The 24,303-nt window shown below is 31.5% G+C and overlaps 1 protein-coding gene across 2 annotated transcripts in view; it reads left to right on the top strand.

Annotated features, from left to right (window-relative positions):
• The window catches only part of LOC132749508 (excitatory amino acid transporter-like), a 28,651-nt gene extending 4,690 nt beyond the window's left edge, over nucleotides 1–23,961 (top strand). The window contains exons 1-11 of one of the 2 annotated variants that reach the window (XM_060739300.1): nucleotides 9,891–10,045; nucleotides 15,232–15,383; nucleotides 16,338–16,412; nucleotides 16,845–16,967; nucleotides 18,254–18,338; nucleotides 18,762–18,913; nucleotides 19,228–19,354; nucleotides 19,475–19,708; nucleotides 20,235–20,429; nucleotides 21,709–21,843; nucleotides 22,341–23,961. In XM_060739300.1, the coding sequence (XP_060595283.1) occupies nucleotides 10,044–10,045; nucleotides 15,232–15,383; nucleotides 16,338–16,412; nucleotides 16,845–16,967; nucleotides 18,254–18,338; nucleotides 18,762–18,913; nucleotides 19,228–19,354; nucleotides 19,475–19,708; nucleotides 20,235–20,429; nucleotides 21,709–21,843; nucleotides 22,341–22,542 (1,482 nt within the window). In that variant the 5' untranslated portion in view covers nucleotides 9,891–10,043 and the 3' untranslated portion in view covers nucleotides 22,543–23,961. Of the gene's footprint in view, nucleotides 1–9,890; nucleotides 10,046–15,231; nucleotides 15,384–16,337; nucleotides 16,413–16,844; nucleotides 16,968–18,253; nucleotides 18,339–18,761; nucleotides 18,914–19,227; nucleotides 19,355–19,474; nucleotides 19,709–20,234; nucleotides 20,430–21,708; nucleotides 21,844–22,340 lie in introns of those variants that run through there. The other variant, XM_060739301.1, reaches the window with a different exon arrangement.
• The last annotated feature ends 342 nt before the right edge of the window (nucleotides 23,962–24,303 follow it).

Raw genomic sequence — 24,303 nt, 5'->3', positions numbered from 1 at the left:
TTTTTAGAGTGGTTGGTGTGCCTTGCAGAAAATCCAGCCGTTTCGCAATGGATCCTAGGGTATTTATCTCATCCGAACTTCATGATTGATACCTGAAATGAGTAGTAAAATGTCCGTCCTATAAACGTATAATTATAATATATCAAGTAAAACTGTAATTATTGTTTAAGAATAAAATACCAGACTTATCTCAAAATGGAAGGTTTTATCTAGGTATCTATTTTAATAAGGAATTTGGCTGAAGTGAAATATATTTTTCAAACTATATCTAGCCAATAAATAACTATATGAATTAAATAATCAAAATTAAACACTTTTTTTCTGTCCAAATGGGACATGAGAGATACATAAATAATGTTAAAAGAAAAAAAAAGAAAGAAAAAAAAGCTGATCCTTCTGGGGATTGAACCCACGGCCCTCATTTTCAATGTAGTTACCTATATGAATAGTCTTCAAAGCCGAGGTAATGCATTAGGATGGTAATACCTTTATTTATAAATCTTAAATGATTCTAGTTATAATTTTTAGGAATGAATATATATACTGAGTATATATATAGCTGTACTAAAGTAAAGACATTTTTATAACAAATTCAAAAATTAGTAAATTAATGATTATCTTATGTAGCCTACCTTGTTCCGTCTGCTGTATTTCCATAACATAATGGAGTGTTCTTGACGACCTCTTAAGCCAAAGTGAATGGTGTTGTTTAACCTAATGGTATAAATAAGGGCTTGTGGAGTTTCTGAAATACATGTTAATTTAAATAAAGTCAGTCGATTTACATAAGTTCTTGGAAGATCTTATAACAAAGTTTGCTTCATATTTTAATGTCGCCTCTAGATATCACTTCTCCGTTGTCTGTCTGTCCGTCTTTACGTCCGTCACAAAACTTCTCCGGACTACTCCTCATAAACTACTGGTGCAATGTCATCCACACTTTACAGGAATGATCAGTACCTTGTCTAGTTGTGCATATTGTCAGCATTTTCAGGTTCAATGATTTTTAGCTCACCTTGCACAAAATGCAGGTGAGCTTTTAGGAAGGCCAACCAAATGGTGTCCGTGTCCGGTGTCCGTCAACATTTTATTCAGACAACATCTTCTACAATACCACTTGGCCAATATTAATGAAACTTGGCAGGAATACTCATTGTAAGTTCTATCAAGATTGTTCAAAGAATGCCATTCCATGGTAAACTCTGGTTGCTATGGCAACTAAAAGAAAAAACTTAAAAGTTCTTATACGTCAAACTGGAAAGACCTAGAGCTTCGATATTTCTAAAGGCATTAGCTTGTTAGTTCCTACAAAGTATATTCAAATTATTGTCTAAAGCTGACAATTGGTCTATATTTTGGGAGTTAAAGGGTTTTTTATTGCAAGGTTATACCGACTTTCTTTGTAGGGATAAATTGAGACAGTGTATCTTGTATCATTGTCTCAACAGACATTGTTATGAAGATATTTCTTTTAAAGCATAAGAAGGATGAAAAGTATGTTGAATGTGAATGTTAATTCAAAACAGAGTCGATCAGAATAGCACAAATTTGAGAGCTACAGTGAAGTTGATTTCCCCATTCAATAATGGATTTTTCCATAAATTTCGTAATATCATCAGAAAGGAAGACTGTGTCATTTCCGAAATAAAATGCAATGTATTTTGGTTCTTGACAATGACTTGCACATTTTATTTGTAAGATATTGCACAAAGAAACGAAAGTGAACAAAAAGTGTATTTTTTTCACAGAAAATAGCTTATTAAGATAAAAGTTTAATTTACAGTGCGGATATTACTTAAATTCTTCCTTCCGGTTTGCGGGAAAAATCATATATTTCAACATTGTGTACACCGGTCTTACTGAATCTGCTGAACGATTTATGACATAATATTTTATTCTGATTATAAACATACAATTCAAATCATTAAATAATAGATATCAATCAGTCCTGAGTCTTAGAAAACATCTGTATCAGTCTCACCTATAAACTAAACTAAATCGGATTACGGTAATTAGGACAAAATGGCGACCTTGAACAAGGAAATTGAGAAATTTTGTAACATAAAATCGTATTTCAAAACAAAGAAGTGAAGATGAATACAATTATCGGTGTGCTTCGTTGAAACAGGTATTTTGTTAACTTTTTGTGAAGTATTAAGGGATGACATTTAGTATTTATGTAAATATCACCTCCCCAGATATGATTTCTAAAATTATACATGTTTTCGTCGATCTCCGAGGTCATTTTTCTGAATGACGCAAATCCGATGAGAAATCGGGAAGGATGTGTGTGCATGCCTCATTAATTAGCGTGTGTACATTGCTTGATAATGCTTTATATATATTTTAAAATAAATTTGTCCATCTCAGACCCGTTTGTATACGAATTAAAACAATTACAGTACGGAGATAGCCGATGAAAAATTGAGCTAGAATATACAAGATCAGATTTGATTGGTCGTCGTTTTTTACCAGTCAATGAAATCGTTTGTTGCATAGTCATTTGATGTCAAAATACATGTACAAATACAATGACAACAACGGTGAAGTGTTTAGCTTACCGCCTGGTTTTAATAATAACGATCTGAAAAAGGGTGCAAAAAACAAATGGAGGTGGGAGTGGTAAGCGGAAAAGGACTCTAAATGTGAAAAATGGGATGCTTGGATGAAGAAATCAAATGCATTGGGCTTTTGTGAAGTCTGTTCCAAAACGATCAACTAGACAAATCGAACAGAAAAGGTGCTTCTCAATCACGATGAGCTGAAGTTGAGGACCACTAAAATAATCTTAGACCAAGTAAGATCATTTCTCTTTGTAGTTTAGCCACTATCTAGAATCAAGAGTAAGCAACGAAAATAGGTTTAGTTGTGCATTGTGTAGTTAATAAACAATTCACATTACCCCACCCTCTTTTTCTTCTGTCTTCCCCCAACTTTCATGTGGTCTGGGCAGAGTTGGGGGTTGAATTAAAAAATGGCCTTGTTCAGGGGAACCTATGCCCAAATTTTTAATAGGTCTGGAGATTTCTTTCCAGCTTAATATTATTTTAAGGATTAGAACACGATTTTCTTTATCTGTGTTTTTTTTTAGTTTGATTATCTCCTTGTTTCCAAACTAAATTGACAGTTTATGAGTGTGATTTTTTATTTGATATGTTTCATACATCTTTTATTTGAAAATTGTCTTTTTCAGGTACTGCCAGGCTCAATAAAAGCTGTGGACAAAAAGATTGAAAGTATTCAAGACCGCATTGCCAAACAAAGAGCAATCACAACTGCCTTTCTGAGTGAACATTGACTGCCATTTTCCAAAGCAGGCGATCTCTAACATCTTGCCAAACGTTTAGCTTAAGACAAGCCTGCTCTTGAAAAAAACTACTCTTTCTCCAACCAGTGCAATGTACATAACAACACATGGTGTAGCCAAATCTGTTAAGGATGGAGTGAAGTCAAAAGTGAAAGATAAGTGAATATCTTTGAATATGGATGAGGCAACTAACAAAAAAAATAACAAAGTAATCTGTCAGTACTTTGATGATGAAACTAGTCAAGTAGTAATGGATCATTTAGGATTGAAAATTCAAAACGTTTCCACATCTGAAGAAATTGTCAAGTCAGTTGAAATTGTGCTACATTAACAAGTGGAAGACAATGGAAAAGGATTAAATTTAAGATATGAAATTGAAATTAAAAGAATGAACAAAATTTGTTATGTGGAATGTGTATATATTGCTTAAATAGTATTGCTCAGTGAATTTGTGTAAATTTTAACATATCAGATTAATTACATTATTCTGAAGATATATAAAGCACTTGAGTATGTATCTGAGCCTTTTTTGAACTTTTAAATTCACTAAATTGCAATAGCTTTCAAGGGCCTCCAGCCCCCTGAACCCCTAGCCAGGGCGTTGCCCTGGACCCAACAGGGGCCCTAGCGGCCCCCTGACCCAAACTTTTTCTTTCAGAATTTAAGTTTCTGTAACTTTTACCCCTGCATGTACACATGTGTTTATCACCTCAATAAATGTAAGTGAAAATGGAACAATAATTATGGTAATTATCCATTGTGCTAGAAATACTTAATTATCTTTATCATGTTAACTAAGCAAGAAGCTTACTATTGCCTAACCTTACAATAGTTATCAATTTAAACTTGAAAATCTACTCTAAATGACTTCCCAAACAGTAATTTCTGAAAACATGAAAATGATTCGTGTAGAAAAATAACACAAGAAAAAACTGATTTGACTCATGAAAATTTTGGCTAAACAGTCTGCCACGTGAAATTCTGACCTTCCTGAGATCCCTGCTGTTTTTTGTTGTTTTTTTTTTAAAAACATTTTACATGATTTTATTTTATGATTAAACCTGTGTATAGAGCCACTCATGTGAACAGGAAGAAGTTTTTGTAGAAAGGGATGTCCAAATATGATAAACCATAGATGCTTGGGGGTTAGATCCTGTCCCTAACATGATACCCCTGAGTAAACACCTTTATCAAAAATTATTTTAATATCTAAACACTTATGGGATATCTGGTACAACTATAATACTGGTTTTCTAAATAATTTACATAATCATATGCAAAAAAATACTGTTTACCATCATGTATTGAGACTTAATTCCGGGCAGGCAGGTGAATTGGTTGGGCAATTTTTGGTAACATTTTTCTCAGCAACTACTTTAGAGAACCTCATAATCTTTAGTATACAGCATTAACACATTGTCCCATACCATGGATTCGATTTCAGGTCTGTCACTCATCCAGTTAAATTCATAATAATGGTCAATGGTAGGAATTTGTCCTAACGATTTTCTCAGCAACTACTTATCACAACCTCTTGATATTTGGTATGCAGCATCAACATGTAGTCACATACAATGGGATATGATTTCAAGTATGTGGCTCATCCACTTCCCGTTTGATGACTTAGTTGAATTTTTGGCATTAATTATAAATGGAAGGAAATTTTCGTAAGTTTTCTCAGCAACTACATAACATAGCCTCTTGATATTTGGTAATGTGACTGCATTAATATGTGGTCCTCAGTTCAGGTCTATCGCTTATCCACTTCCTGTTTACCGACTTAGTAAAATATTTGACATTACTGGTCAATGGTAGTACATTTTTGCAACATCACATCCTCATGAGTCTTGTTATTTGGTCCGGCCATTTTTGTCTTTCGCCCATTTATATTGAAGTATTATCCAAATGAGTACTTCGCCTTGTTAATTATGATGTCATTGTTAAAATTTTCATGATGTTAACACACTACAGGGAGTGTATTTTTAGCAACCTATACTTTAAAGAAAAGAAAAAAGAGGTTTTCTATACACTTGATTGCATTCCTCTTGCTCTAAAATACTTTACATTTGACACTAACTAAATAACATTAAAGTATTTTATAAAAATGTTGCTAGTTTTAAATATTAAGAAAAATCCAGTTAAGATCTATTCCATAAGGTGAGCGATATAGGGCCATCATGGCCCTCTTGTTGTAAGAGTTATGACCCTTAAATAATTTTTATTTTTAAAGTTTGTTCGGACTACTTCTCTTATAATACTAATTTAATTTCAATGAAACTTTACAGGATTGATCTGTATCTCAAGTCCTTGCGCATATTGCAAAGGTTTTCCGGTTGAATGATTTTTGGCCGAGTTATGGCTCTTTGATAAAAAGGTGTTTTTTTCTGTGTGTTGCCAGATACATAAAAGCTTGTCCGGACTTTTCCTTATAAACTACTGGGTCAATTTCATCCTAGCTTTACAGGAATTTATGTCGCCATTACTCCGATCACTTCTCCGTCGTCCGTCTGTCTGTACGTCTGTCTGTCCGTCACAAAACTTGTCCGGACTACTCCTCATAAACTACTGGTGCAATTTCATCAAAACTTTACAGGAATGATCAGAACCAAGTGTAGTTGTGCATATTGTCAGCATTTTCCGGTTCAATGATTATTGTAAGAGTTATGGCCCTTAAATAATTTTTTAAAGTTTGTCCGGACCTCTTCTCTTATACCACTAATGCAATTTCAAAGAAACTTTTCAGGGTTGATCAGTAGCTCAAGTATATGCGCATATATTACACAAGTTTTCCATTTGAATGATTTTTACTGATTTATCGCCCTTTAATATATAACATGTTTTGCCCTGTTAATCATTGTTGTGTCTTCCACTACACTGAAGCTGCAACATGAAATTGGCCATCATGAGGCGACACATTTGATCACTGATCGCTCTTGTCTATAATATTTTTCTTCAACTAAAGATGATAAATTAATCAATAATCATAGAAATATACCTCATTAAAACAACTTATACATTTGTTATGAAGTACAGTATTACCGCTACTCAATTCCCCATAGGGAGATTCTCGCTCAAATTGAACGGGCTGCTCCCCTTTATCGTTACCTAGGAGCGTGTAAACAAACAGAAGTCAATCGCTAAGTACCAAGTTTATCATATCTTACCTTAACCAAGGATGGCTTTTGCATACATTTTTTTTTTGTATTTCGGTGTTGGTAAAGGAATCGGCTCTTTTAATTTTGTTCCCGATGCCTTTTTCTCTAAGATCTGTAGTTTGGGCTTTCAATGTTTCACGACTTTGCCGGAATGCTCTGTCTGTGGTAAAATCTATCGAGTAATCTACCTCCATATGCTAAAAAACAATACTTAGTATCTTTCTTTTAACTAGTTCTTGGCCCCGGGCCGTATACTCAAAATAGATCTTTAATAAACTTCATGATATAAACCCATCCTTTGATGTGTCACCATCTCTGTCTTTGTCAAACCGCCATGATCAAACAGTTCTTCTTCGATGCCGAATTGGACACACTAAAGTTACCCATTCTTATCTCCTCACGAATGACAATGCCCCTTTCTGTGTAGCTTGCAATGAAAATTTTACTGTCAAGCATTTTCTTCTGGAATGTCATGATTTTCCACAGGCCCGTAATAGATTTTATAATGTAAATTTACTCAAAGAACTCTTTAATACAATTCCATCAAAAAACATCATCGATTATTTGAAAGAGATAAAATTGTCTTCAAGAATCTAATTGGCTTTTTTTATTATCATTTATAAAGTTTTACATAATATTTTAAGCCTATTATAGCATTCGGCACGATATGGTCATTTATGTGTTGACGTGCCGTAAAATCCAAACAAAACAAAATAGGTCACGTGACAATCATAAAAATCAAAGGCACGTTTGTTACTATGATATATAGCAACAAGTGTATTTAGAATATTTTGGTGCAGATTCGTTATGAACTAAAATTTATTATTCATAAATTTGGAAAGTTCTGTCATCAGTTAATATGTAACGCATTTGTAGCATCTTAAAAACAAAATTACACCAGTCATTGTTTCCTTTTAAAAGTTATTGTAATAGTTATTCGATTAGTTATGCTCGGTAAGGTTATAAAACGTTAATAAAATCAAAAATGGTCAAACAGCATTCGCCGCATTATCTATTTAATATTTCTATACATCTGATCATCCTTATTGGTATTAAATTGAATACATAAATTGCGCATGCGGTAAGTGCTATTAAAAAGATCTATAAAACTGCTACTGCAAAAATAGTTTTTTAATATCTTATTTTTATCTTTCTTTTTTTCCTTCTAATCAAGATTTTCTTAAATTATTTACTTTTTTTCAAGATAATGTTTTCATACTTGCATACCGATATTTTGCTTAACCTTCTTTACCTTTCTGTCTGATTCTTTTATATTTAGTTTGAAACGTGTCATGTTTTTTTACGTTTTTTTCTATTCAGTAGTAAATGATATATATTTTCTTTTGGTCAGTTTAACTGTTCACTTTCCATTTCAATGCACAATTTTAAAAAGGCGTTTTATAAAGAGGATTTATGGGATAAAAGAGGTTGCAAACTATTAAAACTCTTTCCGCATGACTAACAATTTTTAATGATTTGCAAACTCGTACTTATAGATATTTTTGTTGCGAACTGCAAACCAAGTATCTATAATGAATTTGTCGATATAAATACTCCAAAGACCCGACACTTGTTTTTTTTTTAATGTTTTTTTTTTTTTTTTGTTGTTCGTTTATTTACAGCGCACAAAATGCTATTTGCTAACTTAATATATGAAAAAAGGTAAATGCATCTTTATATTCGATTTAACCAGAGTATGACCGCAAGTGTGAATCCTATATCCTAAAGATAAACATATTTACTACTCAATTAAATGTAGCAAAAAAGGAAGCTATCAACATTGTCATCTTCATACACTAAGGCAAAGGAAAATATCTAACACATAGCGTGCATTATCATGTATTACTAATAAATTTGTTTCTTTTTTGCACATTTTCTATATTTTTTTTAATTTTCTATTGTAATTATAATGTACATTTGTACATGTATTATTAACAAAATTAATTTGTGTACTTTTATAATACAAATGTTTATGTTAATTATGAATTATAAACCGCCAACAATGAAAATTGGCTATGAACGTGTAAAATGTTTATGCCAATGAACTGTTTGACTTGACATTACATATAAACACTCGTAAATAATACCATACTTACCATATTCAAGTCCAATCTTCAACATTGTTCTTCGGCTCACGCTCGGAGGCGTGCCTGACCATAGCTTCAATCCGTTTCATTTTACAAATTGCGCTATTATCTATTGTCATTTCCCGGATACATAATGCCATCTGAGTCAAAACACAAAATAGTTCCAATAGAGCTACGTCGCATATTTGTTAACGTGTCCAGTGCACCACGTGTTTAGCAAAAATGCGTGATGGACATTTCATTAATAGCATTTGCGTTGTTCCAGAATAAGAGTGTCGATTTAATACTTTTTTATATTACCGGGCATGTGAGGAAGGTGTATTACTTATATTCGTCTCTGGTCATGTGACATAACTCATATTAGCACTACCATTGTACTTAATGAATATGTTATAGTATGGGTTCCCATATATATGTCATATGATTCTTAGATTAGGTGTATAAGTGCGTCGACTGTGGATTGAGGGTTTTGAGCTGGACTGACGGCGGGCATTAACTGTAAAATATAAATTATACAAAACAATTATTATACATATTTTGCAATTATTCAAATGTATTTTTCAATCGAATAAACAATTTAATGATTACATGGTAGTCTCCTTGATATTGTAAATATAAACAAAAAAAAATATGGCGGCTTATATAGATTACACAAAGACGCATAGAAAAACATCTCCAAAAACATTATTTACGAAAAATATTTCAGGATTTGATTTATATTATCTATAATGATTAGAGCTACTGTAACAAATATAATAGTATTTGTTATGTTCCACACAACAGGTGCGTGGCTTAGTTTAAATGTATAGGTGCTCGTGAGTCTACTACTTTAAAAAAGAAAATTACACGTATAAGTAGCTTAGAAATATTCAGCCGCTAATATTATTATAACGTGCAAATATCTCTTTCTCCTAAAGTTATAAACATAAGTGTTTTCGTACATGAATGTATGTTTAAGTTTTCTTAAATTGTATATATCTTCACTGACAAAAATCAAGACCATTTAAAGCGCCGTACTTGCGAAAACTTTACAATAGTTTTTACATTCTCTCTACTGAACAGTCTGTTTTTCATGCCTCTAATCAAAAAGCATTGCTTTATATAGACTTCATTTACATATGAAAAAGTTCTGTGTAATTAATCAAGACAACAAAAATATTTTTTTTTAGTAACGCACATGACTTAAGACAGATAAGATATTGTCTTAAAACGTAATAGCTTTTGTTTGTTCCGCCTTGTGATTATTATTAAAGTAATGACACGTGAATTCATCTCTTACCAAATTATTATGTTATACAAATTCTTCATACAATTTTATCATATTGAATCTTTTATTAAAACTTAATGGATCGTTTCACGGCTAGCTAGAGTACTTTGATATAAATGTTATATCTTTACACTGTGTGGTTTGCTACGTTCATGGTGTTTAACCTGATGTTATTTTACACACCGAAACAGATACATAGTTGGGAATAGAAATCAAATTAAAATTGAATGTAAGTCTTTTTTAACTATATCGTTGTACTGTATCATTTCTTTACTTTTGACTGTTATTTTTTGAAATCATAAATTGAAATCAAATGGTTAAAAAATGGCATTCTTCTTATTAGGAAAGTGCGACACTTTTAGTTCCAACCGTTAAATTTCAAATTGCGACAGACCTGAGTTATTTCTTCAATATTCGGTCGATAGCCTATAGTCTTTTTTGTATAAATTACAATGCGCTGCATCGTTTGACCGCGAAATTCATACTCTGGTACTGTAAATTGTAAAAAAAAATATTTAAAAAAAATCTGCTAGTTTTAATATTTTTATGTTCTATCACAATTAATATTATCATTGAAAACATAGCTATTATTATCTAGTATTGCCACTTTTAGCGAAAAGACGGTGATGCTTTAGTGATAACATATGTGTAGCTTATAAGCCAGCTTTCGTCTTGTTCAATGGCTTGTGCTTTTCTATTTTCTATACTATACAAAATAAACATTTCATACGCATTTTTTCATTGATATGGTAAACTTTAAAAGTATGTTTCATTTTTTTAAAAGGAATCCATGTCCTCTCATTAGATGATAAAGCAATATCTTAGCAAATAAAGCTTGCTGAAGGGTTTCGAAAAAGTAGCCTTCGTTAACACGAGCTTGTCGTACGTGTTATAGGCGGATGCTGTCAGTTTCTCTAAAATAAGGGTTTTCTCTGTAATTAAAGAAGTAACAGTATTAATTATTCAATATAAAATGTTTTGAAAGGCTAGCTGACCGTGTATAAACTGTTATGCACAATATAATCATCACCCTGCGGTATGTGTTATACAAAATATATGCGATTAACCTTTTATATTGGTCAATATACCTGAGTGTCAAAGATTTTAATGAGTACCATATATTCAGGTAAGTGTTATTTAGCATGTGCAAACGATTAAATTAAAAGATCATGTATGTTGTAATTGATGTGGAACATGTATACATTATGTGAAATTATATTTATGTATATAATTATGCTTATAAAACCAGTTTCAAACATCAAATAATATGTTGAATATGTACTGCAAATAATTGTGCATATCATATGTAATCATTAAAATATATGCATTCATATCTTATTTAAAAAATTGACTTAGAGGTGTTAGAAAATAATTTTTTATTCGACCTTTTTTATGTGGAAGGTTAAATTTGGGTATATCTTTATGAATAATGCTTTTTGGAACTTACAATTTGATAATTTGAGCATCATATTTATGATATTAAACCATAAAAAATTGTTTTACAGGATCTCTTAAGCCGTGAATCATAACTTTAATGAAAACTGATAAAATTTCATTGACAATATGAAACACTAATCAAATTAAATGAATCATTAATTTCAAAATCTTATTAGATAAAATTTGTTTAAATGAACAGGTAGAGTTTAACTATCCAAAGATTTTAAGACATTCAGAGTTTGGACGCATTTAGAAAATTTCCAAGACGAGAAGAAAAAAATTGACAGTTGTATGCCTATAAAATTGAGCAAACTTGTTACAAACTAGTTAAGTACTAATCAAATGATTAAATCAAAGAGATCAGTGAATATAATAATTGTGAACAAAAAAACCTATGCAAATAAAAGAGGAGCAAAAAAGGTGAACATTTTGACAGCTGAATATTTGTCGACATTCAGTCATATTGCACATGCTTCTTGTCACTGTTACATTGCATCACCAGCACGCATACAAAGTAAAAAGCATTGTAAAAAATCTTTTTTTATTATTTAATTTCGTTACCAACTGAACTGCGGAATAATTGAACCAGACAGCGTACATGTATCATGTATCATTTAATGCATAAATTTACAAACAGAATGAACTTAACATTGCTACGGTAACACAAAACCTACTACTGAGACTTACATTACAGACGGTGAAGTTGTCGTCTGATCTTTAATTTAAAACAAGAGGGCCAATATGGCCCTAGATCGCTCCCCTGACCCATCAACCACATCCGAGCAATGTTTTACACAAGCTGAACCTATGACTGTTACTGTCTTTTACCTCTCAGATACAACAGATTGAGCTTTGATATTTAAACCACATCTTTTGGGGTGTATGATCGGTAGAGAATGCAGATTCAAAGAATATATGGAGAATTCATTAAATCATTCTCAATCAAAACACTCTTAAGCTCACTGAAATATGTTTCTTCATATGCAAACTTTGCTCTTTTCAAAGACAATTTCTGTGGTTTAACAACCTTAAGATCATCCCATCTTTCAATTAATGAGTAAACCTATCCTGCTTTTGCCCTGACATTCTTTCTAATGACCTGGCATAACCTGCAGCAATAACCTGTAGGTCAGTAGGTCAGTTAAACAGTACCCATAATCTAGTGTTGACATGTAAACATGGTCAACAAGTTTTTTCTTCTCTTCCTCAGTAAAAAGACGCTTGGCTGTAATCAAACAATCCACAGAAACATTGTGCCTTGTCCTATCTCTAAGTGTAGAATCTGGCATTTGATATATCCTTGCGGCTCTATATACGGACATGCCAGAGAGTGTAGCCTCATATGCTCTTTTCAAATTTTCTCTATCATAGGTCTTCCGTCTACCAGTTTTGAGTTTTTTTAAATAAATAAAAAAACAATATGAAAGTGTGAAAAATAGTTATAAAAGGAGCATTTACGTTATGGTGTAAATGGATTGGAAAAATTATGTTGAAGTATACTTATGAAATATTTCAAATTTTAATGATGGAATACTATTTGATGTTGCATACCTGGAGACACAGTCTGTTTATAAAATGTAGTGATGTACTTAAACAAATCATGTCTAGTGCTTGTAAACAACATAATTTGATATTCAGGGGCGAATAAGCGTTGGGTCTACAATCCAATGTATGTGTTGTTTTCTTTAAGCTTATGTACACCGGTATCACGTATGCCACCTGTATCTTGGAAAGTTAAAATTGTATTTTGCAGTAGATGTTTAATTATCAAGACTCTAGCCGTCACACTGGCTTTTTAATTAAACTGCTATTAGACATATATCATCGGTTACTAAAAATGTTAAGGATAAAATATATAAACTGACTAAATGTCCACTCTTTTAATGAGCTGGGCATAACCGATTCATTTTGGGGGATATTTATAGAAATGTCCGTGTGCCACGCGGGCTTTATAATAAAAGTAAAATATGAAATTGAAAACAGATATGGCAAATGTAAACTAACTTTTGACTTTTTCCTATCTTCTTAACATTTACACGTGGATGGACATTATGCCACTTTAAGTATGAAAACTAAGATAACATTTCTTCAACAGATAATGATGTGTATCATTAACCTAAAGGTGTTCATTTATAATTATTAAACATGAAATATATGGCTCGAGCTTATTATTCAGTATAAGTGATAACTTTTTTATTGATAAAGATTTTGATCTTTGAATTTGTTTGTGTGTATTTATATTGCGTTAAAGTTTATGCACCATAGTTTTATTGCTTTTTTTTTCTATACGTTGATGTTGCCATCAAATTGAATGATCTTATCATATCTTAAAGTGACATTATGCCCGTGCAAATGTGAAAAGGTTGTCATTGTAAATAATGAGCCTACTGGGACAAAGGTCATTATAATTATCTATTTTTTCATAATTATTCTCAGTTTTATATATATATATATATATATATATATATATATATATTTAAAGCATGTCACGTTACCAAAGGCGGGTATTTCTAAAAACAGTATTCGTAAATGATCGACCGATACCATTTATTCCATAATACGAGAGGGGACAGTCTTTTATAATTTAGATTAAAATAGTTAAAATATTATATTTATATATATTTTAGATCTAATCATTAGTAATTATCAATAACTGTTAAATCCCTTGTATATAATTTGATCTCGTAAAATATATAGATAATTCAGCTCAATTTGACAACAAAAACATGAGCATTATTACACTTTGTGATGAATCAGGTGAAAGCGAAAGAATATTATTCATTGAAGAAGTTCGTTTGTCATACATTGTCAAATTTCTTTCTTTTTTCGGAAATTATTACATATAATATTTCTACAGGCGATCAGGCAATCATGTAGACATTGGACTTTTCATACTGGTCAGGTCATTTAATAAAGCGGGAGCGGAAGTAACATATCATTGTTACTATATAATAAAGTTGAAGACAAAGATTTACCACGTAAACTAAGTTGTACTTTAAAATATATAACTTGAATAAATAAGGTAAATTAGAAAAATAGTAATTTGTATTTTTAAAACAATGACAATTAGATAATTAGATAAGTTAAGAAACAACTCTTGATAAATACGACTTTCATCTCTGTTTAAATTGGTTTTAATTCTCGGCTGGGTTGAACATCGCACAAACGCAGTACATTTCATAAGGCGACTTTCTAGCATTACTGGTGGTAGAAGATGTAAGATGCCCTTCCGTGCATTATTTTAGGCACGAACAGGCACTTGAGTAGAACCACCGACGTTCCTATAGCTTCCTTACATGAAATAATCCCGATGTCTCAATCGGGATTCGAATCCATAGAGAGGTGCATGAGGTTTGAAAACAACGATCTTGTTGTTGGATAAGTGCGTTCGATTCTTTTTACTCAAATGGGCAAAACATATATCACAATACATATATTAGAAAACATAATGAACACTTTTCTTAATATGATTTTTTAACCAAATTTACAACGACACTATAACTTTTAAATTCAAAATAAATGAAGATATACCGGCTAAGGTTATAACTATTATATTTTTGCATGTATTTTATTTTGCATTCAAGTTATTATCACCCATAACCGATAATTATTCCAAAGTATGCTTTGAGAAGCAACTGCAGAGGTAAAATAACAATGTATTGATAAAATAATGTTAATTGTAAAATTCTGTTCAAGTTTAATAAAATAGAGAAAATAAGAATCCCTAAAGAAAGCCCAGTACTGCAACATTGAAAATGTTTGGGCTCGGTTTGATTGAGCCTGTTCATGGACGGTACTGTCAAGTGCATACTGTCGTCCTCGACCCCTAGCATCTGCTTAAGCGGACTTCAACATTTAACATGAACTGGTACTAGTACTGGTTCAAGACTAAAAAAAGATCATTATTAGTTGAAAGGTTTGTAACTCGTTAAAACAAACACGGTCATCGCAAAATTATTATATTTTTTTCATTTTCAGGACAACAACTATGGCACAGAAAGATTGTTTGATGATAGCGATAAAGAAGAACCTTCTGCTACTTCTAACATTGTTAGGCGTGATATGTGGAATAGGTATCGGGTTTGCTGTCAGATCAAGCTCTCCATCTAGTTCCGTATTATTATGGCTTGGTAAGTAAATAAGAGTGGGAATATAGATCAACATTGAAGAATAACATTGACAGAACGTAGCCTCCACAATATCCACAAGTATCTATCATTCTTGATTTCTTCTATATCGTTCTGAAAAAGATTTCTGTGCATGCTTGATACAATTATTATGGTTAAAAACTGCATCCTCGATGTGGACTGCAGTGTATTTCATAAAAATAACTGCCATACATGATAGGGGTTAACGAAGTAAATTTCAAACCAAACAGGAATCAGTTATCTCTTTTGTAACTTGTTAATCATTTCTCATTTTCTTTTTCAGTTCTGTGAAAACGATTTTAATCTAAAGTGTTTGCCGATTTTAAGTGATAAAATATATGTAACAAGATAACCGAAAAAATAAAACAATGATCAGTATCTTAATCAACACGGTAAAACTCCTTAATAGCTTAATTGTAATTGAAACTATAAAAATGCCTAAATCACACAATTTAATGGGATTTGTTTACCAACCACTCTGTCTTTTTAAGCAAAGTTTGACTATACTTATTCTGACCAGCAATATTGATATCATTTTTGTTTTACCTTAGGTCTGATTGTTGCTATTCAAAAATTATGTTTTCTCAATCCTTTCATACCTTTAAAAAAAAAAGATAAAATAATAGAAAAAAAATGTTATAACTCATGCAAACATAATTAATGTTATGTCATGTCGTTCTGTAAAAACTTTACTGATAATGCAAACGCAATTCCTAAACTAGACCATATACCAAATATTTATTGTTATTAAGTGCTGATTTTAAAGCAATATATAAAACATCTAAATTTGAAATGCAAATAAAGTATGTGCTTTCTATATGAGTGTTGCTCTTTATAGCGGTGCTATTTGGCAAAAATGAAACATTAATGTAAAATCAAACTGATGCACATAAGCAAAATATACTTTGTGATTATTTGTCACTATATCTTTTTAAGGTTTACCAGGTGAACTGTACTTGCGACTTTTGAAAATGATGATAGTTCCTCTGATAGTCTCCAGTGTTATAACAGGTATGAACATGTTCTGCTCAATCTCCTATTTAATTGTGTTGCATGACACTTCACCCCTAAACAAATTTTCACTTAACATTTATAAATTTTGTAATGACAACTGAAACGAAATAACATTTTACATATTTTGTCCTTTGTTGAAAATATTGTAATCATTTTACAAGTACCAACTCAACTATGTTAAATGAAGTTTACATGAAACAGAACGGCAACAGACCAGTACAGACAATGATCAGCCACAGTACCCATGTCGCATATTAATGGTCTATATATTGTTCGCGTTTCACTTTTAACATATTTTGAAATTTCCTTACAAATTATGAATTGTTTTGTCCAGATTGAAAGATGGACAAGGTCATTTAATATAGCTAACGTTGAAGATGTGATATATAATTTATCCAAAAACGCTGTAACCTGTTTATTCAATTTTAGGAACTGCGTCACTTCACCCAAAAGCCAACGGAAAAATCGGAATTGTTTCCTTTGTTTTTGTATTTATTACAAATGCCTTAGGCACAGGTCTTGGTGTTGTATCGTTCTACGTTTTACGACCCGGTAAGTATTAAAGTTACCTACCTTTTTATACCAAACTAGTCGTAGAAAGCAGTTTTGTTTATGCCTATGTCTTAACTTATGATATCATATCGAAAAATATATTTTCTTGTTTATCAAAAAGAATTAATAAAAATCAAATTTGTTCGGAGAAAGCTTTGACCTACATTTGCATTTTTTGTTGTCAATGCGTTTAGGGAATGTACAAAGACCAAATCATTCTCTAAACGAAAAGAATGTAACAGTTTTGTTTTTGTTCTGTTATACCTTATTGCTGTCACATAAAAATTAATGTTTTATCTTCCATTTAATCATATTAACCTGAAAACGTTTAGTTTCTCATAATTGTATTGTTTGTGCAATTAGTTTGAAGTACAAACTAATGTTCGAACAATCTTAGTGTTAATCTATGTTTAGAAATTGGAAAAAAATATCTTCATTCTTTTACCCTCTTATTGTATTTCGAAAATTTTACATCTAGTATGAGGTTACCAGATAATGCTTCAACTTTTACTGCTGAAGCAAAAGCTATCGACTTAGCATTGTCGACCATTTCACAGCATACCCACGATAAATTTGTGATATTTTCTGACTCGCTTTCTGTTTAAAAATCAATTAAAAATCTGACAATATCATGGTAAAGAAACTTCTTTTACGATTTCATGATATACTAAAAACAAAATATGTTAAATTATATTGGATTCCAAGTCATGTAGGAATACGAGGAAATGAAAAATTAGATGCTTTAGCTAAACAATCATTAGCTTTTCAAAAAACTGACTTATTGTTACCAGCTTGTGACTTTACACCGGCTATAAATAAACTCGTAATATCTGAATGGAAGCAAATTGGGTCAATGCCGTTTTTAATAAACTTCACGATATAAACCCGTCACTTGATGTGTCACCATCTCTATTTCTATAAAACCGCCGTGATCAAACAGTTCTTCTTCGATGCCGAATTGGACACAGTAAAATAACCCATTCTTATCTTCTTACAAATGACAATGCCCATTTCTGTTTAAGTTGTAATGAAAATTTTACTGTCAAGCATTTTCTTCTTGAATGTCATGATTTTTCACAGGCCCGTAATAGATTTTATTCTGTAAATTCACTCAAAGAACTTTTTAATACAATTACATCAAAAAAACATAATTGATTATTTGAAAGAGATAAACTTGTATTCTAGGATTTAATGGGTTCATTTCTATTGTCATTTACAAAGTTTTACATAACATGTTTAGCTTATTATAGCGTTCCAAACAAACAAACAAACTTATTGTATTTCAGGTGTTGAAAGTGGAAAAAGCAATGTTCAATCTGCATTGGAAACGAAACCTATGGAGACGCAAGATATATTTGCTGACATGCTTAGGTGAATTTGTTTAATAATTCAATACAATGTTCGGAACGCCAAGGTGTTGAAATTAAGTAAAGGAGATGAGGAACAAAGTCTGACATATAGAAACAAATTTGGAGACGGTTTAGTCCCTTTATAAAATCTAATATGTCTTCCTTGGAATCAAACATCTTCTACTTATAACATAAAAAATGAAGGAAGTTGATTACTGACGTCTAAACTGTATGTTTGTCTTTGGTGGGTAGGCCAAACTGTTCATGCTTGAAGAAATTTCATGTCAGGTTGAGCGACCAAGGACAATAGAAGAAAAACATGTCAGTTTATTGCATAGAAATAAGAATAAATATCTGAGAAATGGAAAGTCGTAAAAAAGTAATTGTTTGCATATTTGGTAATTATTTTTGAATTGAATAATTATAGAGAAAATTTCTTTTTAAGAAACATTATCCCTGATAACTTATTCGTGGCAACTTTTCAACAAACGCGGACAGAATACAAATATAAGGACATAGTAAACACAACGTCAGGGAAATCATCCTTTGCCATCGTAGGAAAGACGCTAGGAAGCAGCAGTGGACCAAATTTACTCGGTATTCAAACAATTATGGCCGGAGTTAGATTAAAGTCAAAATGTGTTTTCAAATTATTCCTTCTTGCCTTATCAATTTATTTGTGCTTTATTATTTTTATTATTACTTATTGATCATTATTCTGATATCATTAATTTAGATTAATCATTTATTTAGTAATAACTTCAGTAAAAGTTATTCTTGCGAAAGGAGAACAGACTCAATCAAACCAAACCTGCAATATTTTAGGTCTTCATTTTTAAAATTTGAATGTATTTAAATAAATTGTTTGCAATGTATATTAAAGATGTTTTAAAAGCAAAGTTTCTTTTCAGGTTTAATTTTTGCATGCACTTTACTCGGAATGGCAACGTCAGCTCTAGGTAAACAGGGAAGACCACTGATAGATGTTTTAGATGCATTAACCCGGGTAGTTATCATCATTATCCGGTGGTTACTATGGTAAATATTAAATAGATTTGATACATTTGATTCTTTGTAGTTTGATGAATACGTTTATCTACATAAATGAAATTATTCTCAGATAAGAAGATATTATTTTAATTTCTTTTTTTTTAATAGGACAACCCCTGTGGGGGTCCTCAGTCTAATTCTTGTGCCTGTAGCTGAACTGGATGATGTTGGAAGTGTGTTTCGTGACCTTGGACTGTTTATTTCTGCGGTTGTAGTTGGTTGTTTTGTTCAACAGATCATTGTTATGCCTTTAGTTTTATTTGTGCTAACACGACGGAATCCTTTCAGACATATGTCGGCAATATCAAGATCGTGGTTGATAAGTTTTGCTGCTTCAAGCACGTGAGTACAACTTGTCAGTTCTTATGCATTGATTAAACAGATCAAGCGTATTAAACCAAACAGATTATCATTTAACTAAAGTATATCAACTTTTTATTTTACTATCGATAAGGGTTTTTTGTTCTTGTTGTTGTTATAAAATTTGGAGGAGTAACTCATTTCCAGTTTGATTGAATCATGGTAAACTGTTAGTGATTTATAATAATGTATTGTTTCCTTACATAACAATCTTGATCAAAGCTTAACAGTTATAATATCTGACTTGCACTTCAATTATATTATTTCGATGTGAACTATGAAATCATGTAAACTGTTTGCATTGCTCCATACCATTTTACTTATGGGGTCAATTTATGAGTAATTGTTAATCAAGGATACTCCCGAGGTGGTTAATAGATAAAATATAATAAGTATTTTTTTATTATCTCTGTTTGTATATGCAGAATGTAGTACTGTAAATTGAAATGATCTAACATGGCACTTATCAGAAACACAATGGTAAGATATTTATTTTTATTTTTTGCAGAGCAGTTGCCATACCAGAAATGTTGACAAGCTGTGAAGTAAAGTTAGAACTTGATAAGAGAATTACAAGATTTACCATTCCTTTCAGCGTCACATTGAGTGCAAATGGAAGTGCTGTATTTATTGCATGCTCGTGTTTGTTTTTGTCAAATATTTCCGGAATACCAACCACAACTGTCACCGTCTTAACTGTTTGGTAAAATTTTGATTTTTTATACCACCGCAGCATCTTGAAATTAAAATAAACTACTTCTTTCAAACAACAAGTCCGATTTCAACCAAACTTGTCAGGATTGTACCATGTGTTAGAGGCTTAACTGTAATATTATTATGTTTTCATGCAGAAATTTGGTTAACGGGGCAAACAAAAAAGAACTAGGAAGATCATAGGGTTTTCCTATAAACATAAAATATAAATCAATTTTCTTAGGTAAACCTTAGGCATTTGACATGAAAGATTTTATAGCTGACCTCTTCCAAGAACGTTCAAATTATAGCCTTAAATTGGCCCCACCCTTGGGTTAAAGATCTGTTTGATGCCCTGATGAGCTGTTTGCCGGTGGTCCTGGGTTTGGGGATACCTTCATTGAAAGACATCCTCCTTTGTTTGATTTCTTTTTCATAATTCATTATCTACATATAGTAGAATATTAAGAATGTTCTCTTTCAAATCAAAAAGTTTACTTGTTATTTGGTATCAAACATTGTCGTTTATCCAACATCTACTAAGATTATTCCAATTATAGCCATGTGGCCAAAAATGACCTTACTACGGGGTAGCTGTCCCCCAAAGATCATCTTCTGCTAAACAAAACAAAACAAAAAATAAGGGCTATATATTAGATGTTTGGCATTAAAAAATTGTCTTCGAATATCCCAAGATTTTTAAAAACAGCCATTGGGTCAGAATTGGTCTTGCATCGGGGCGCCATGCACTTTCCTTTACAAATGTCTTTCCTTTATACATTTAGATATATAAAATTGAAACATCTGTACAGTGACTTTCATTTGACATGCTGAAATATGTCTTCACCCCTATGGTCACTAGGCAGTACTGTACGATCTCAAAACAAACTGCTAACTGGTATAATATAGTGGTATTCTTTTCAAAAATTATTTGTGTCTTTTTTCTTTTTTTTTTAAAAAAAACAACAAAAAACATACGAACAATGAGAAGGTTAAAACAGTATTTGTACTTACAATTGAAAAGTTTTCATCAGATCAAGAATTAAAGGATTAAGGTTTCTCTGCTGTTTTTTACTTGTATCCGTCAATGACTAAATATATTTACTAGACAGCCTTTAACGTATATAACTTTATTATACAAGAAAAAATAATTTAGTGAAAATATAATTATTTCATTTTATACTGTAAATTGAAACGTTCATTACACGTTTAACCTTTTTGCGTTCATCCGCGAATCCATCGAAACAATATTTATACATAAAAAGAGTTGTTCTTTTCTCATATTTCAGCTTTCTGACAACAATGTCTGCTTTGGCGATTCCGTCAGTACCAAGTGCATCAATTGTTACTATCGTGATGATTCTGTCATCTCTTAGTATTCCCATCGAACCAATTGCCCTTCTTCTTGCCGTTGAGTTTTTCCTGTAAGTTATAAATACAATTATCGATATCACCATATAATTCCTTTCATTTTACCAGTACCCTCCGTTACCAGGCTCAATCAAACCGAGCCTGCAACATTTTCAATTTTGCCGTGTTGGGCTTTCTTTAGGGATTCTTATTTCTCTCTATTTTATATCAAATACATGTATGAGAAGGTTAAACCAAAAGCTCTTACGAGAAAAAGCCGGATGCTTGAAACAAACATTCATAATCATTTCAAAGATTTTAAAGAGTGACCTATAACGAAAGTTTATATTAAGCATATCAAAGACATTACCGAGAAGCTTAAACAAAGTTCATATTCATATAAAATTGACTGAAGAATATAAGAAATTATCATTTGAAAGATTTACTTTTCTTTATATTTTAAAATATCGTTTATGAAGTTAAAAGCAATCGTTTAGAATCATTTACTGGGACTGCATTCTTGGTGACCGATTCACTATAATTTTCATCGGTTTTATGTGTTTGTTTGCAGAGATCGTGTTAGGACTACCAGTAGTGTTGTCAGTCACACAATGTGTGCAGCTGTAACCCATCACATGTGTAAAAACATGCTGGATGATATAGAGGTCAATGATGATATTCAGGTGGAAATAACGAGTGAGGAAAATCAGAAAATGCTGGCAGAAACTATGGCTATCGAATTGAACGGAAACATTGAGAATAATGATAAATAGTTAAACAAATAATACAAAAATTATGAGAGCAATTTTGCTCACGTTTTTTTTTTATTTAGATATTGCTTAAAATTGAATAAAAGCATCCAGATAATACATTGTATATTATATATACTCGTATATTTTTGTCTTTAGTTTGATGTAAGAGGAATCAATAAATGCGGTAATGAAGCATTTAAAAGGATATTTTTATTTATGATTCAGTGTTCAATGTATAGCCATGTTAACTACATTTTTGTAAAAGATTGAAGATGATTTATTTGGCTATGTATCTGAATTAACATTACATATTTTTGACCAACATGCGATTAGTTTTCTCTTCAATATCTAAAGATAGCGGGTTACAACAGTTTCTCCATATATCATAGAGTTTGGGGCTGATTTTTTACTCTTAAAATATACTTAAGAATTTAAGTTGTATACATTCATTATATCATAATTTCCAAAGCTCATATTTTAGATCCGTATAAAAGAATAGGTTTGATTGTTTTATTGAAAATATCAATCTGTAACACTTCGGATGATCACGTGACAAAAATCGTACAATGGACTCATAAAATGGTGTCCTGAACTCTCGGTTTAAGTAGAAAAATGTTGCTTTGGATGATGAGTACAATGGGGGTAAAGGTAATAAAATGCGTTGTTTTCAGTAAAAGAAACGCGCTATGAACATAATTTGAAATGACCTCTTGAACTTTGTATTGTAACGGTTAGCTTCCAAGTATCACAATATTTTTTATAAATCAAGAGAGTTTCGTAATTTACCTTCCCTCTTAGCTGAAATAATAGTATCATAAAGTAAGATAAATAATTTTAAAAAGTCTGTATATCATATGTATTTTCACTATCAGGTATTATAAGTATTGTATTTATATTAATATTATTATCAAAAAATGGTGTAAACCATTTAGATGGAGAAAAAACATTAAAGGCGAAAGATTTTTATTGCTGTTTTGTTAAAGATAAATGTGTCTACATATCTGATTAAACTTATGAGTGTCATCAAGTGTGAATGATCCCATATATAAATTTATTAATTATTCTTCCGTGACACATAAATAGAAGCTATTTACTCTACGTCAAAAGCAAAGTATCAACCATATAGCAGACTTTATCGTGTGGTGTATTTAACTTTCCTTCATCCACCAAGAATATTAAAAATGATGAAAAAACTGGTTATTCAAAAATTTACTTTGCACTATAAAAGTATCTTTAAAACTGCTGAAAATTCGATTCGATTATTATAAGGATTCCACAGTGTAATTTTATTGACATAAAGAGTCTTTCTGTCTCAGATTTGTGTATCTTTTGATCACTTGTGTGCAATCTTTAAGTCCATTCCAGAATCCAAAATAATATTTTTATTGTGCAAAATGACTCAATAATGAACAGGCTTGCAACACTTCAATAAAATCGGACTATTCTGAATATATTTTCTATTTTCCTTTTTACATTTACATTTTAATGACTTACTTAACTTGTGTAAAACATCAAATTTTGTCTCTTTAGCCTCTCTCAAAATCACGCGGGTTACTCTGTTTTCGTTTCCTAAGGTAACATGTCTACAACCTAATAACATCCGAGTAAGAATACGCATTTGCAAAAAGGTCCAATATACAACTACTGCGCTGACCCGTCCAGAGCTAATAATGCAATAATATTTTAAATATTACACACAACTGAAGCGTAGGCTAGTTTAAATTTATGTAAAGGCCATATTTGATTGTGATCTACGAGAAAATCCCCTTGCAGGAGCATTTT

Source organism: Ruditapes philippinarum, unplaced genomic scaffold, assembly GCF_026571515.1.
Source record: "Ruditapes philippinarum isolate M1 unplaced genomic scaffold, ASM2657151v2 ctg3069_1_1_1_1, whole genome shotgun sequence".
NCBI lineage: Eukaryota > Metazoa > Mollusca > Bivalvia > Venerida > Veneridae > Ruditapes > Ruditapes philippinarum.
Note: the sequence above shows the minus strand (reverse complement) of the source record. Positions and strands in the feature narration are given on the sequence as shown.